This window comes from Cygnus olor, chromosome 3 (genome assembly GCF_009769625.2).
Source record: "Cygnus olor isolate bCygOlo1 chromosome 3, bCygOlo1.pri.v2, whole genome shotgun sequence".
In the NCBI taxonomy this organism is placed as follows: Eukaryota; Metazoa; Chordata; class Aves; order Anseriformes; family Anatidae; genus Cygnus; species Cygnus olor.
Window position 1 is genome coordinate 1,969,134 of NC_049171.1, and position 16,846 is coordinate 1,985,979.

At 44.6% G+C, this 16,846-nt stretch overlaps 1 protein-coding gene across 10 annotated transcripts in view; it reads right to left on the reverse strand.

Annotated features, from left to right (window-relative positions):
- The window catches only part of FBXO16 (F-box protein 16), a 39,370-nt gene that overhangs the window by 5,060 nt on the left and 17,464 nt on the right, over positions 1–16,846 (reverse strand). For 8 of the 10 annotated variants that reach the window (XM_040552956.1, XM_040552962.1, XM_040552959.1 and 5 more), the window contains 5 exons: positions 15,233–15,439; positions 13,687–13,851; positions 12,644–12,849; positions 6,240–6,345; positions 1,539–1,764 (listed from right to left, as the gene is read on the reverse strand). In XM_040552956.1, the coding sequence (XP_040408890.1) occupies positions 1,539–1,764; positions 6,240–6,345; positions 12,644–12,849; positions 13,687–13,851; positions 15,233–15,439 (910 nt within the window). Of the gene's footprint in view, positions 1–1,538; positions 1,765–6,239; positions 6,346–9,585; positions 9,936–12,643; positions 12,850–13,686; positions 13,852–15,232; positions 15,440–16,479; positions 16,657–16,846 lie in introns of those variants that run through there. The other 2 variants (XM_040552963.1, XM_040552964.1) reach the window with 2 other exon arrangements.

A 16,846-nucleotide genomic window follows, 5' to 3' on the forward strand; every position in this document is an offset into this window, starting at 1 on the left:
AGCACCAAACCACATCTTAGCAGTTGCAGATCGCTTCACAGGCGCAAGAGACTGCAGAAACACACTTCCCAGTGCCTCCCGGTGGGAGCTGAGCGCCGCATTCCTGGGAGGCCACGGCAGCGCTGCCAGACCGGCAGAAATTCCCTGGACTGACTGGAACAACCAATAACGCAGCCAAGCCCAGAGCCTACGCATAACTCTTCGTGACTTGGCCCCAGTCCCACGTGGAGCCTTCCTAAAGCTCTGTCTATGTAGTGCTACATCAGGGTGAGGGCCCTAGTTAATACGAACTTTGTGGTGGAAACTTGTTATGAGGGACTGAAACCCTCTACCCTAATCTTGATGCTTTCCTCTCTTGGCTTTTCTAGCCAGGATGTATTTTTGTACAGCTTCCTACATGAAACAGTCTTCAAGTGTTTTCCTTGGGCCTCAGAGCAGTCTTTCCAGTGCCTCCCCCAGTGCCCTTATCTGTATTTAAATCGTTTCTTTCATCTGCCACAGAAGGAGTTGGGATCACTCATTTGCATTGTGGGTCCTCCTCATGGGGGCTCTGCACCTGCTAAAAACACTAAATGCTAGGGAGACCCAAAGGGATGATGAAGGTCCCAGCATGCTCATCTTTCCCCTAGGTGGGACCATTAATAATTACTGGATAGTCACTGCCAAGTGCCAGGAGCTACCCTCTTATTCTACTCCTGTGTTCTCTTTGAAAATCCTAAACAGTTTCACATCAGAGGTCTCTTTTCCTTTGTTCACTCCAGGTTCTTTATCCACTACTCTTGTGCTGTTAAAAATCACCAGGGTTCAGCCTGCAGTCCTTATGTGGACAAAGCCCTTGTGAACTAAGAGGACTTTTACCAAAATCCGCAAAAATTTGTGTGTTTCTGAAAGATACCAAATGCTTTCCCAGCAGGCTGCAGACACCGAGGGCCTTAAGGAGAAGCTGGGTTTATCAAGAGGTGAGGTCTCGATGAATAACATCGAGAATCTAAGTTGAATCTAGGCAACCCTAGACTGAAATGGCATAAAACCGGTTTTGATGGTGTCAGTCTGCCTCCTTATTTTTGGAAGGCACTCTCAGATCAGCTGTTTTCTCAGCTGTTGTCTCCCTGGAGTTGATTTGCTTTACCCCCTAATTTTCTGAATGCTCGGTACCAGTTCCTCCTGGCATCTGTCCAGGGCCTGGCAGAGCTCACGGACTTTGGACCGAGCCCTGCTGCCACTTATGCTCTAAGATCTCTTGCTCTGCCACTGAATATCTGTGAGTGAAACCCACGTGAAGCCCATGCCGGTGTTCAATATCATGGCAGAAGGTGGGTCTAGCAAGTGCTAGATATGAAGCGAGAAGATTTTAGCCGTATGTTCTCTTCTGAGGCAGCAAATCCCCATCATCTGGATTCCCACCATCCAGAATGACTGCCTTCTCCTTCGCCTACGGAAATGTACTGCCAGCACCATCTCCTTCCCTCCGTGCACAAAATCTGGGTACTAGCAATCTCTGCAATGAGCTTCCGCACAGGACACGGCGGTATACTAACGTGTAGAGCTGGCGTTCATCCTTGTGAAGTCTTTCTTCCCTCTTTCGCGTGGCTTTGGCACTGGGGCTCGAACAGGCGCTGGCCGTATCCCGGCGTTCCACTGGGAGCTCTGGGCTAGGGTCTTTGCTGCTGCTTTAGGGGGCAGGTTCCCGGCTGACGGGTGAGTGGCCCAGCTGGGACGAACCGGTGGTTTGGGAACAGGCTCGAGATCTGCAGTAAGTGACAGCTAGGAAGAGAAGGCAGTAAGTATCATATTATTATCCTAACAGTCTCAGAGGGACTGAAAATGTTGGAGACTGTGGAAAACTTGAATCTATAAATGATACTCGTAACGATGATACAAGCATATCTTACTGCAGTGACCTGTGTTCTAAGTTTACCTTAAGGACAAAAAGATCCAATTAGAAATTGATGCTACTAGAGCTAAAACCCATGTTAATTGGTTCTCAACATTAATTGGTATCTTAATGCACAAATTCTCCCCTGTGCATATGGCTGTGGCTGATTCCAGTCTTGCTTGCTGTTTGAATTCTCACAGTGTAAGGGATAACGTTTATTTTAAAATACTGTTCAATGAGCATTTTACTAAGCAGTACAGAAGTTAAGCAAAAATAAAATCTTAATGACACAGCGATTGTTTTTTTCCTTGAAAAAGATCCCAAATATCCAAAAAACACAGGTTGTGCATACCAACAGCTTTGGCTTTTTTTTAACTGCAACAAATTATTTGGTAATAACAGTGAACAAACACCAACAAAACCAGACATCAACATAGAAACTCATTAAAAAGCAATATGGGCAGATAGTCTTCTGTGAAACTAGAGTCCACAGGAAAATGGTTGTGCAGAAAAGTCGATGCTGTTCTGCAGTTCCTGCCTGCCTCTTTCCCTGTTCCATTATTTGAATTGGCAGCAGTGGCAGATATATGGTGCTTCGTGTCTAATTGTCTAGTAACAAATAAGCAACCCAGCAACTTCTGAATATCGGCCTAAGGGAAGGCCAGGGATTATACAACTGGCTAAAATACTCCAGGTTCTTAGCAGTACTTGATGTGTAACAGAGAGATGGTGTAATATAAGCAGCTGCAGCTTTTCTGTCCTAGTGAGGAAAGCACAATGCCACAGAAGCAGGAGTAGTTGCAGCACAGATCTGACCGTACCTTGCTTTTCGGCTCCTGTGTCTTTGGTGGTTCAGTTTTAGAGTTTATAGGGACAGATGGGTAGAGCATCAAAGCTAGGCTATGCCTTTAAAATTAGAGTGACATATATAAGCTGGGTTTGAATTCCAGACATTATACTGAGCTATTTTCACTCTCAGGGGTAGTCCCATGTAGTTCAACAGGATTTCTTGTATGAATCCGTAAAATTCAAAATAAGGTTTGCAGAATATAGGTGGTGTAAATGTACACTGGACCAGATTGTGTTGCATTGCCAAGAGCCCTGGATCTTCATGTGGGATATACTCACACAGAATGTAGATGTGATCCATCCTCAAAACACCAATTCCCTATCTATATGTCATAGGATAATTTATTCCTGACTTCAAATGCTGCAATCTTATTACCTTAGGCAGTGAGGCAAGAATGAGTGATCCTGTCAAAAAAAAAATGTTATTTAGTATGCACTAAAAATAAGTCAGTAATTCAAGAACAGCTGTGAGGGTGGAGCAGTGTCTCCAACAGAACCAAGCAGGCAGGCCGAAAGGCAAAACCAGCCCCTAATTGCTGACATTGCAGTCATTTGCAAAGCTGTCAAAAGCATCAACCTGATGGATTTTTACCTTCCTCTGAAAGTGTCTGTGAATTTTGACATTTGAAGGGGATGTGCCATGAAGCTGCCTCTTTTGCTGAGAGCTGCAGAAAACTCCTTATCGGAAGTCCTTCGGGGAAGAGAGCCTGTGTAAAGAACACTGATGTGGCAGCGGTGACACCTGTGAAGGGACCTGTGGGGTCAGAACCGAGGAATCACAGCAGGGCAGCACAGCTCCAGGCCAGAAGGAACAGGAGGGATGAAACAGTGGCCCAAAACACAGCCATGTGTTCCATGCCTGGCCTGCTAAAAGCCCAAATGAGTCACTGAACCCACTGCATTCTTCACTTTCCTTTGTATGATACTGGGACAGCAGCTGCTGAAGGCAATGTAAGCATCAAGGTGGTACAGGCAAGCCACAGAGCCTTGATCCAAAAAAAGTGCTTAAAGAGACAATTAACAATGAAACTGTACTTATCTTTAGTGTAAGGCATTTCCCTGCGTAAAGATAGAGCAGGCATTCCCACCTCACCGTGGAGATGGGGGGGGTTGTGTGGACATTCGTATGAAAGAAAGTGGCCCTTCATTCAGACACCTAATTAACTCAATTTATTGTAATGCACTATTTAAGGTAATTTAGATAATTTACTTTAATTTATTGTAAATTAAGTGTGAGTCTGGTCACATTTTCTGCTACTATTTCCATGATTACTAATAAACTCCAAAACCCCACAAGTTTACCAGGAGGAGACTTCATTCACCATATGCAAACCTGGAGCCAGTGGAGGTAATTCCAGGAGTCAGGTCATCACCTTAATTACACGTTTCTTCTATTTTGGTGCGTTGTTGTTTAGTCTCCTGAGCTTAGAGCTCCATATAATAGCCCTTTTTACATCTTCATTGTTGGCTGTAATATACCTTATTCTCATCTACTTTCTACCCTTGAATCATTGATCTATTTAAGAGCTTCATTTTAATTTGACTTGATGTTTGCTTGCTTGGGGCACTTATTCTTTCATCGTATTCTATTCTTCTTCCAAGGATTTACTAAAAGATTTGAGTATTAAGCTGCTTTATTTGGAATTGATTAAGTAAGAGTCTTTTCACAGGTCTTCATTTCAACAAGATTCTCTAGTGCTACCCTAATAATGAATGGAAATTAATTTTGGATGATTCCTAGTGAGTTATACATATTCTTCTATGCATCAGCCTACTGTAACCTAACTTTTATTGTCCTGTAGTGTTGTAATCATTAATGGCCAGCGTAACAGCAGGATTATACGTTGTGACTACATAGAGGATAAGAAACACAGCCCTTGTGCTGAAATTTGTACAGCTCTAAACTCAAAGCAAATACAAGTGTATTTTCAATGTAAAGGTCTAGGAAAGAGTGATGCAGCACAGACTATGACAGATTTTTGACACAAAAAGAAGCCAGTGCTTCCAAGGTTGCACAAGATAAAGACATGGAGCTCACTTAACCCTGGCTTACGCTGTCCTAACTGGCCAGAAGGGACCAAGGAAGGATGGTGGACCTGTCAGGCCTTGACAGCATGCAGTAGCTTTAGGAATCTTCCCAGGGCTTTTTGTGGGGAGAGAATGCAGTACCCACTAACTCTGTGTGCTCCCTGAGATGTAGCATTTTGTGTCAGCTAAATAGTTTTTGGTGACTATTTGCTACAGGAATAATAACGTCTCTTTAAAACTATGAGCAGCCAACGGAAGGGGACACATACATAAACACAACTCAATCCTGTACTAAAGAAATTTATACCAAAAACTCCCACTGACTTTACGTAGAAGGGTTCAGACTTGATGCTGGGAATGAGACTAGGTGCTTGTGCCCTGTTGGGCTGCAGGTTAAGTAACTTACAAGTTCCTAAACTCTAGAGAAAGAAAATCAAACTCATCTCTTTCTACCCTCCACTAAGATTCTTTCACTTCCATACTGACAATAAAACAGCTTTAAATTTGAAACGAGAAGCCATGGTGGAATGAAACTCTGTAAGGGCCCTCTGATCGAAGGGCTACAGAGGAAGCCATTGGAGAATGAAAATTGTAAGACACGGGCTGAATAACTTTAACTATATTTTCTGTTCTTTGACACTGACTGAATCCCTTTCCTAGCAAACAGGCTGTATTTGGGTCAGGAGAATGCCTCTCAATCTCAGGAGACAATGCCTCTCTTTTATGTAAACCTTCTTTAGCTCAACTCACATGCGTTCCCTGGCTTTCATCGCTTGGGAAACATGCTTCCAGGTTTGCAAAAACCCCCGATACGCTTGTGAGCACATCTTTCTTCTGGCGGCTATTTGCTGCCATATCTACAAAAGCTTAGACCCATGATGCTTTCTGGAAGCCTGACTTCCCTAGACTCCTTTCATGTGAGGATGCCCTATTTTACCCGCAATGAGCACAATGAATCCTCAGTGTTAAGACCTTCGGGCTGCTTGCGCAGGCTCAGCCCAATGAACAAAGCATAAACTAACTTCAGACTGCAACAATCAAAAGTTGCAAGCACAGAAGAGCAGCTCTGGGGAAAGATGCGAGCGTCATAACCGATCCAGGGCTTTGTAGGGCGTGGAAACTGGTTGTCAGGATACTGAGCAGTAGGCAAAGCGAGGGAGGAGCAGATAGCCAGATCACTGCCTGCACACAGCCAGTTGCTGTCTCTTTTTCCCACCGAAGGCAGATGGACTGTGTCTAGGCTGCAGAGAGAGGTTGCCCCTGGAGCAGCCAGACGTGGCATGCTTTGTGTCCTCCTTATGCCTCCATCGCTTCTGGCCAGATATCTCCCCCGAGGAGAGGCACAAAATGCGCCTGGCAGCCTCCTTACAGTCAGGAGCAAAGTTTTGCAGTTACCGAAGTTAAGTAAATGCTCTGAGCTAAAATATTCCTGGGTGTAACTGACACTGGACCCCAGCTGATATAATTACAAGCCGGTGATACTTACCAGTGATTTTGCCTTCCGGAGCTTATTAGATCCACGACCTGCTCTCTTTTTTTTCTCAGCTGCCTGCCGGCTGAGGTCTGGGGTCTCTCCTCCTCCCTTCTTTCTCCTGCAGTGTAGGACCGAATAGTATTAACAAGTGCTATGGAGTTGGTTCCCTGGCGTTGAGAAGAAGAAAATCCCTTATGATATGCCACCCAAAAAGACATGGCTTAAGCTAATACATTTTATCTTGTACCTGGAGCAGACCAAGAGCGCACAATCAGTTGTGGCTAAGAGAAGAGTGGTAACTTGCCTTTTTTTAAAGTTATGATAATTTCACAGCACTCAAATGCATGCCCTTAGCTTGAGACTTACGGATTTAAGCTAAATCCACATAAACGGTGTTACATCAGCTTAAGGGAATTCACAGAGAGGGAAGTTTCACTAAATCATGTCAGTTAAGTCCGTAATGTTAGAGGACTGCTTCTCAAGTTATTCATTATTTTTTAGGCAAATATTTTTTCTTGTACATGTATATAAATTTGTTTGCAGCTACTATTAAAGTTAATATAATTAACTTGCAGACTGGGAATATTCCAGAGTATGAAAATTAAGTGAAGTACACTGGATTATGGCCAGTTGTCACATTATTCCGATATCAGGAGTAAAATCAGTACTATGAAAAAGTTTTTTCAGGAACTCAGGTTTGCTTGGAAGGTGTTTGTTCCCCTTCCTCATTCCAATTCTGCGTATCACAGGTAACTTTACAGAAGCAGTAAATTTAGAGCAGTGACTCTGTGTGCTCTCTGGGTTCATCTCCCAGCTCCATCACCAGCATCTCTGGGTTCTTGGAAAGAAAGCTAAAAAGCACATTGTGAAAAAAAAAATATATAATTTTACAGGGTGGAAACAGATTCTAAAAGCAACACATCCTAAAAAAAACAGGGCCACACCACGTAACATGCACGTCCTCCCAAGCAGCCAACACCACTACGTCTGCTATTCACTAGTCCCAGACCAGCTGCAGATCAAGAACCGCAAAGACGAATCAGACAAATTATTTCAAATAGCAATTTGAGGAAAATTACCATCTCTTGATAAGCACTTCACTAACAGCCAAGAGAGAAAATTCAACCCAAAATATTATTATAGGGAATGATGTGCTCATCGTTAGATAGAACACAGTCCCTTGCCAGAAGGAGTTAGCACATGGAATGATCTCCCCTCGTTACAATTGGGAGCATTGGAAGAGGTAAAGGAGAGGCTCTGACTCCATTCTTTAGAGTCCGGTGACAGCACTGGCATAAGCCTGTTCACTTAGAGAACTGAAAAAAATGAACTGTTTATGCAGAGATAAAATACCAATAACCTGTCAAACCTGAGCTCCTGGTTGTAAATTAAGATATGAAGCTCTACTGCTGTATTCTAACGTCCATGCTCGTGGTGTCAGAGCATCCCTCTGCAGCAGGTCCTCACCACGATCTCACTTCCAGGTCAGGAAAATAAGGAAAATAAGCAGTGAGGATGAGTTTCTCAGCGCTGCAAAGGAAGACGGCGTCAGAGCTGAGCTGGGAACTTCATGTCTCACTCCCAGGGCTGAACTCGGTGTTTCTCACCCCACTTCTCTCTCTCAAGGAATGTTTTAAATTCCCACAAGCCTAAGGTTTTAAATTCCCACAAGAGAGTATTGGGCTGGCTATTCAGAGACATGAAAAGCGAGAGGCAGGCGTGAGGATTCAGAAGAGCAGTGAGACAGCATGCCCTTCGCACGCAAACCAGCCCCTTTTTGTCAGAAACTGGGCCTAGGCTGCTGACAGAACAATTACTGAACGTAATTATTTTCTCGTTGGGTAAACACTCCAGTACAATATGCAACTGTTTTTAGAGCCGGCCTCTGCCCATAAATTATCCAACTGAATTAGCGCTGGCTCCTAGGAGCCAGGGCTGGTTGCAGGGGGGGGAAAGGAGCTTTCATTTTGGTCGAGCTGCTGTCACGAGGAGGAGCAGGGCTCTTCCTTGAGGCACAAGGACACAATCTTGGCGGGGGTCCAGCGCTGGGCTAGAAGCAGAATTCATTAGTCATGATAAAGTGGGAGGCAGGGCTTTTTGATTTATCGGCACCAAGCGGCACACCACCAGATGCCTTCCAGCAGAACCGTACGTGCACGGCCGGAAAGAAACCCCCCTCCTGGTCCTTTTTAGGCAGGTTGGGGTCCCAGAGGGAGTTTTATAACTTGGTCCCACACTGCAGATAAAAATGCTTCATTTCACCTTCGCAATATTGCTCTGTGCTCCTGAAGAGACAAATCCGTCCTTGCTGGTCTCTGTTCTGTTTGCATTCAGCTACCTGGACAGTTCGAGCAGAAAACAAAACAGACCTAAAAGAATTCACCTTTATGATAAATTGCTCGCATACGTGCAGCAACACTGAAAGTCGCTGCTATAATTCTACCGAGTGATTTTGATAAACCCTTCCAGGCAATTTGTAATTCTACCCGTCTGTATCTCTCCTCTATCTCCTCGCCACTCCCTCGACTACGCATCTGCTCATCGCTGTGCTTAATTTCACTGCTCAGTGACTACGAAGCTTTTCCCACACTTCCCCATCTAAAGCACATAAACTTTCAGCAAACATCCTACAGGATCGCTGTCCCGGCTCCTTCAAAGTAGCTGGGGCAGGTTTGCCAGCGAGGCTCCCGAGTGCCATTTTGTTTTTATAGTACAAGCTCAATGCCTTTCAGAGCAAGCAGAAAAAAAAAAAAAAGAAAAAGAAAAAGATTCAATTATCATCCAGGTTGCAAATTAACCCCATTCTGCTGTCCTTCCGGCACTACCCAGCAGTGTTTCTTCTTCCCAGTGGTGTGAAGCACCAGCACTGGCCAGGCCAAACCCTCACCCAAGTGCTCTACAGAAATTTATTTATTTGTTTTTCAAAGGTAAATGCCCAATTACGGTCTTACAAGCCAAAGCACACATTTTAGGTCTTATATGCTAAAGCACGTATTTTGTGTTACATCTTTTAGGACTTCCTTTGACTCCAGTCTCCTGCAAAACTGAAAATTGAGCGTAGCTTGGTACGCCTCCCATGTTTCGCTTTGGCTAAGCAAGGACAAGTTCGCTGCTACGGATTCACAGCAGAGTAGTTCTGATATTGCTGAGGAAGGGAGCTCGTAGCTAATGATGCCTCTGTAAAGATCAACAAAGAAGCAGATGGCGGCCCTGCCATTGAAATGACAGCATTTTGGCTGCAGAGACATCCTGTTATGATGAACAGGAGAGCTCTCTCCTCTCTTTGGACAAGAAAGCAAGCATAGAGCAACGTCCAGCTCAGAGAAGGTTTCAGCCATTTTCAGAAGCCAGGAAAAAAAATATATTTTTTTTTTGTTACCTCTTAAATTCTGCAAAATTTAACCTGACATTAGGCAGATTAACTTTGATCCAAAGAAGTAGCCAGTGACTAGTCTCACACACTGCTTTGATGATGGCGTCAGGTATTCCTTTGATGTAATCGTGTTTGTTCACAAGGAATTTTCGACAAGTCCCTTTTTCCTCAACACGGCAGAACTCAAATGGAAAGAATGGTTTGTTTGCTCGTCGCTCTCCAGCCAACCTGCAGGCCAACAAAAGCTCCCTCTTGTCCTTCTCTCTCGGCCGTCACGTTGGCTGTCTGCTGCTTTTCTGCTCGTTCTGCTGCGTCTTTTTATGCATGCTTGTAACCTGCCTCAAGAAAAATAATCGTTCCTGTCTGTGTGCATTCAAACTGCAGCAAAACTCATTTCCGCTCCCAGACTACCACTGCAAAACCCTATATTATGGGAAATCAACCCTATTGTTTTAGGAATCTCATTTTACATAGATTTCACTACTTCTGACATTCACTTTACATGAAGAGTGGATGTTATGCCCTTGAGCTCCAAGAATTCGTCTAATCTGAACAATAACTACACCTCACACAGCCTAGGGGGGCAGAGATTTTTATCTCGGCTCTCTGTTCTACTTTACAACCCTGTACACTGGTCAGGCAGGGTCTGCCTGAGCCTGTAGGCTGCAGTAAGGTGGATCAGCTTGCACAGCACTCGCAATACGCTCCCTCGTTCAGGCGACTACTCACAGAGCATTGCATTCAGCAGTCCAGAACAAAGCCTGGCATCACAGAGGGGCACGCTGACCACGTTGCCACTGTCAGGCAGCCAAGAGCTGCCAAAACTGCCGGTTAGCAGACACTGCCACCTCCAGCAGATGCCCACGCTTGGGGACAGCACAAACCAGCACATAAAACAGCACAAAATGCGACGTGGCACCACGGACAGGGAGCCAAGTGGGGTGCCAAGACCAGGTCCCCAGGCTGCTGCCTCCAACAAAGAATAGAGGACACAGAGATTTAGTGGGAGGACGTCTGGGAAGGGGATGCAGACCACAGAAAAGAAGCACCAGAACGTCTTTAGGTAGCTGGGTCAGCACCTGGAACGGCACACCCGTATTGCTGAATAAGAGTCATTACAGACAAGACTACACACTAGCAATTACTTTCAGCTTAAGTGATATTAAAGGGAGATCCTCGATAAACAAGTAAATCTCGCAGAATTCATTTTTTTCTCCTTGCGATAATCCCCTGTAATTATGGATAAACTCCAAATTTACTAGATCACTAGGCATTAAAATATTCTCCATTGCATACAAGGATAGAAGCTCAAATCTCACTTAGGAGAAGAAAACAGTCAGTGTGCTTACTGTATCATTAGCAAATCAATCGTTTGCATATGGTCGTCAGCTGCATCTGCAGCCCCGTGCTGGAACAAGTGACTTTTAAATGCTTCAGACGGGGACTGTCCCTTTTTTGATGCTCAGCCATGACCAGCACCAGGGAGCCCTAAACCTCACCTACGCCCTTGGGAAAGGCTATGTGGAAACACTTAGCACAGCTGAAAAATAATACCAGCACCATCATTTGCAACAAGAGGCATTTTGGCAAAATATTTAGTTAAAAGCCTCAAAGAACTCTACCTAAAATGGCACTAGAGTTTGGAAACATACCACAGAAAGAGGGTGAGGTGGAAACTGGAATGCTCTTTGAAGTGCTGCAGTATCCGAGGACCAGGGGACGCGGATTAAAAAATGATTCATAAAAGGCTTTTGCTCAGACACTGGGAACTTTGTGGAACACCCCGGAGGAGCGGTGGGTCCGGCAAAGTTAATCGCATTGAGAAAGAACCCGTGCAAGTGCGCTACTGCTTAGCCAAATAATCACTGGGCTGGGGTAATTCAGGGCTCGATTGTTCCTGTGCACAGGGCTAATCTCAGCTCTATCGGTTATTTACTTAATGTACAGTCTGGATACTTTCGCTGTGGATTAATTGGTTCCCAAGGTTTTTGTTGGCACAGTGAAGAGGAATATCCTCCTCTCTGCAATTTCGGTTGGGTGAGAATCTGGGCAGCCCTTCTCACGGGGACTCGCACAGGAAGGAGGCAATGATCAAGCTAATCCATTACCTCTAAACCAGGCTCAGATTAATGATAACTTTACCACAATTTCATGAGTTACTACACATCAGCTGAACTGAGGTAACTGCTGTGAGCATGCCCATGAAAAAATGAGACGCGGCAGAGATTTAAATGAGACATGGGCCAAATCCTGCACCCAGACAACTACCACAGCCTCCTTGCTATTGCTCCTGCCAGTGCTTGTTAACATACAGAAATCCGACCACAGACATGAGATTCTGAAAATATCTTCCACCGGATGTGTCAAAGGAAACCATGGGATGGGCCTAACACAAGGGAATGTGCAAAATTATGCTTTGGGTCAGAAAAGCCTTTCTTTTGCCAGTTGCTGACCAGGTAATTCTGGGAGCCCAAGAACTGACGGAGATGGGCTGTCCATCCCAGGCAGTGTAGAAACAAACACTACTCATTACTTAAATATTATATAGTATATATGCATACATGCATACTCTTTTACCTGCACCCCCCTTTGAACATCTAAATCTCTTTCCAGCCAGAAAATCCTTGAACTGATAGAATTATATTTTATCACAATTAATTCATTCTTCCTCTTCCGTGCAGAAACTGCATATTCCTCCCATCCTTGCAGCTTTGTTTAAAACCTCTTGAACAAACTGTTGTCCTGATTCTTCCCATTACAGCTGTGTAACTTCTCCAGGGGTTACAGCCTGTTTTATAGGCAGACACTAACAAGCTCGGCAAATGCTCTGCACCGAAAGGACACAAACTAATGCAGCTGCAAATACAAGAGGACCAAGATCAATAAGAGAAAAGGGAAAAGGGCAGCACTGCATGCTAGCTTGGGTTTACAGCCAGGCTGGTGCACTAAAATGCTTCCAGGCAGCTTGGAGCACAGGCAGAGGGAGCGTGCAGAGGACGTGGACATACCCTGTTATCACAGACAAAAGGGAAGAGACTCTTACGCCTGCCTAGCCTGCTCGATGGGATCGTAGTTGTCGAGGTAGTTGAATCGGATGGTGTCTGTAGGATGTCTGTCTGATGAACGCCATGGCGGGAGCTCTTTTTTCTCCTTGTTTGTCCTCCTTCCTAGTACAGGAGGTTTTGCCTCTGGGATGTTGCTTCTCACCGGTTGCACATCAATAACTACAAATTCGTCCTTTGGAGGAGTCTAATAAGAGACATGAAAAGAAGAAAATACATTTTATCCTACAATGAAAATTAAATTTATTTTGCCTAACTTTAGACTTGTGAGAATTAGATATTAACTCAAAATTAGTCTCTCCAGGCTCTGTTTTGGTCACTGGGCAGAAATAGGGGCCCAGACAGTGCATGACATTGTCCATGTCCTGAACGCTGTATTTAGATGAGCTGAGCTCTGTTTGAGATGTATTGGCTTCATCCATTGACTACAGAAACAGCGTACGGGGGAATTTGGTTAGAATTAGAGATCTGAGTTTTGAATTCAGGGCAGAGACTCCTACCCTCACAGCTTCACAAACCAGGCATCCAGATCAATGAATCTCAGGAGAAAGCAATGGCTATGGAGTGATGCTCCACCCTCCCAGAATGGCCCTGCCACCTCTGAAGAAGACAGAATGGGAACAACATCAAAGGCTGTAACAGGCAGATTGTCTGCTTTCTTTCCTTTTCACCAGCTAGACTGATTCTGAAACTTCAGCAGGGGTCATGTTGGGCACCCCACTCCTGCTTAGCAGATTGAGACAGGCTATCATATGTTCTAAAACCTGGGGAAGAAGAGAAGGGAACACCCTGGAAGGGCAGGAGGAGAGAGAGACCTTGGTGATTGCTTCTCTCCTCACCAGTGAGATTTTCATTTTCCCCCCCCACCAGGGAAGGATGAAGGGAAAGCAGAGCACATGGCAACACATGAGCTTAGATTCTAATTTAAAATCGTGTGTCTTCCTTTTTACTAATGGGAGACCAGAGAAAGCTAAAGAGTTAGGAACTCTGCCAGCCCAGAATTTTCCCACTGGTAGGAATATACCTTTGGTCTTGTAACATACAGCTCTTTCACCATCTCAATGTAATGTTTCTTCCAGATTCCTTGCTCAAAGGGGGTTGGAGAGAAGTTGATGTACCAGCCAAAACGCAGGCACTTCAGCATCCAGAGCTGATCCAGTTCAGACAGGTATTTCCAGTGCCAGCTCACCTGCGGATTCCCAGTAACCATGTATAAGAGCAGATCAACACCTTCAGGTTTCAAGCATCCAAGATTATATCTAGAGACTTATCTCCTGTGGATGCAGCTCCCCTGTGTCCTTAAACTAGTACAATTCTTCAGCACTGTTTACGCTCCATTTAAACCCAAATTCAAGGTCTTTCCTCATGATGTGCTCATGTATAAGTGTTGGCTGAACTCCAGTGTAGGGCAAAATACTCTAAAAATCACTGGCCAAGAGGAAAGACTTCAGCTTATTTGGAGCAACTTCCTGCATTTTTACTCAATAAGCACACAGATGTTGAAATAAACCCTTTATTAGTGTCTACTGACAAAAACAGAAAAATATCCCCCCACCCTCGATCTGATAGACACCTTCTGAATGTTTTCTTCCTAGCCATGATCTGCTGTTATGCCCCATCACAGAGTCACCTTGCATGCAATGCTTCCTCCAGCCTAAGGGCAAGCATCATCTACTCGTACTACCACGCTTATAACAGCAGTCATCCAATGATATGACCCAAGTAGCATTGTAAAGACTTTTCTTTCTAATATCCTAACCTATCTGCTCCCTGTCTGTGAATGAATACCATGAATTTCGTCTCCATAAAATACGATCTGCTGGAGAAAGAAACTAAAGCAAGTTTTAAGCAGGCTGAGATCTTGGTGTATTGGTATTATACTACAGAGTGCTATGGTAGTGCTTTAACCTTAAGCTTTAGTGGTTTTTTTTTCGGTATTGCTGTCACCAATATCTAAGCTTATTCATTCATAACTACCTTGGGTGTCACTTTAAGGCATGAAAAGCCATTTTTGGAGCCTTAGCTGACTGAATCCCTGGACACTGTGCTCAAAAGCACATTGATAACTTCTCTGCTTCTCCACAGCCAGCGCTTTACCTTCAAGCATTTTAAAGGATCCGTTTTTCACTATTTTTCTTAAAGCATTGTATGCACTTCTTTACAACAAACACAGGGCAACACTTTTCAAAGCAACTAATGATTCTGCACACAGTGTGAAGTACTTTAAAAGAACATGGTTTTTAGAAAGTGCCAGGCCTCCTTCTTGGGAACAATCAGCCTTCTAAAGCGCCATACATTAAATGCCTTAGAGCAGAGCACCCCAAATTACTCTTCCCTTTCATAAGTCTCAGCCAATCTGGTTTAATTTAGGGTGTGGGGAAGTGTTGCATCCAGTCTCACACAAGTGCCACTAAACATATGGCACCGGGTTGCAAGGTCAGAAAGCATTCTTGCATTATTCAGGACAGCACTGGCAAAACTTTATAGTAGTTTAGTGCTGTTTCTTTTTTTTTTTTTTTTATCTAGCTTGACCTGACTTTCTGAACCTTAGTATGTGTTGGCTTATTTACCTGTGCACATCGACAGAGGCTCCGTGGGTCCAGGAAGGAAAAGATGTACAAAGACAGCACTCTGGGGAGCCTGGTGGTGAAATCTAGAGCTTCGGTGGGAACTCGATCCTGTAGCTGCTTGGCACAGAATTTCTGCTGTGACAGGGAGCAGCGTTCCAACAGGTCCACCAGGATCTTCCGCCTCTGACCATCTGTCCACTTGTCAAACTGAAAAAGGAGTTTCAGGTTCTGAGAAACCGGAGATTCAGCTTGTTAAAATAAAGCACGCATGTAAGGCAAGGGAAAGTGCATAAGCAGCAGCTTCTGGTGACTCACTCAATAGCAAAGCACGTAGGAACTGGGAACAAATGGAAAAGCTACATTAAAAGAAACTCTGAAGCCACATAACATATGATTTATAATCCTCAAAGGATCCCGGATGGCCTAGTCGAGGACACACTCATGCTCACAAGACTCCTGGGACCAGTTGTGAGACTTGGTTTCACTCATGGAAAGAAAGAGGCTCAGATGTGTATTTACAGGATTGGGTCCTGAGCTGACTGCTGCTTCCTCATTTATCCTGACACTTCTATGGCCCCCACTACTGCAGGATTTGGGAGCCTCACAATTTGTAAAGCGTTTATTCTCACACAGGAGAGAAATCCCCACTGCCTTACAGAGAGCTGGAGCAAAGAGAAACTCAATCAATTGCCAACCTCTCACAAGGAAAATCAGTGGTGCAGATCCGGCAGCACAGTAAAAGAGATTTTTCCAGGCATTTCTGTCCTTACGCCAGACATCTAAAGAGGAGGATTAAAAGAGTTGGACTTCACTGTGGGAAGGAGCAAGCACTTGGGTAACCAGGCGAACACGTATCGTTGATGCAACAGCACCAGTGGGACGCAGAGTGGGGCAGAGCTGTGTAAACAGGGTGGGAGCAACGGTGGCGGTACCGGTGTTTAGCTTGTGTTGATAGCAGGGGCTGGAAAGGGCCCCGTCAGCAGGAATCTCCTGGGAGGAGACTGACCTCATCACCACAATCTGTGCAATCTGCCTCAAAACCTGCAGGAGCAGTCCTGGCTGCGAGGGCAGCGCAGGGTGCCAGGAGGGAGGGAGTCTCAGGGGACCATTTCGGCAGCATCAATAGGGCAGCAAACGGCACGGTAAAGGTCCTCTTCCAGAGGCAAAATGCAGATTTTGGTGAAGTCCCACTTCATCCTGCTTCCTAGCAGCTTCTTGCAGCAGGATCAGCTGCAGGACAAACTCACCTTCCTTACGAAGGGCAAGCTCCTGAAGTGCTGGGCCTGTCTGGGGAGCGCTGCCTTCCCCTGCTTGTCTCTTCTCTTCTTGCCCATACCCATAACACACGCTTGTCTTTCTGTTTCCTGAAGCCAGCTTTCCACAACCAACTACTGGCTCTCCATGGGTCAACTCATAGTAATTTCTGCATTTAACCTCAGGGGTATTTAAAGAACTTATTGAAACGTGACCTCCACAAATTAAAAATAATAATAATAATTTAAAAAAAAGTGCAGCTCTTCATATATATATTATATATATATAATATATATAATATATATGTAATATATATAATATATATAAGATTCAATTATATATATATAATTAAACAATTTA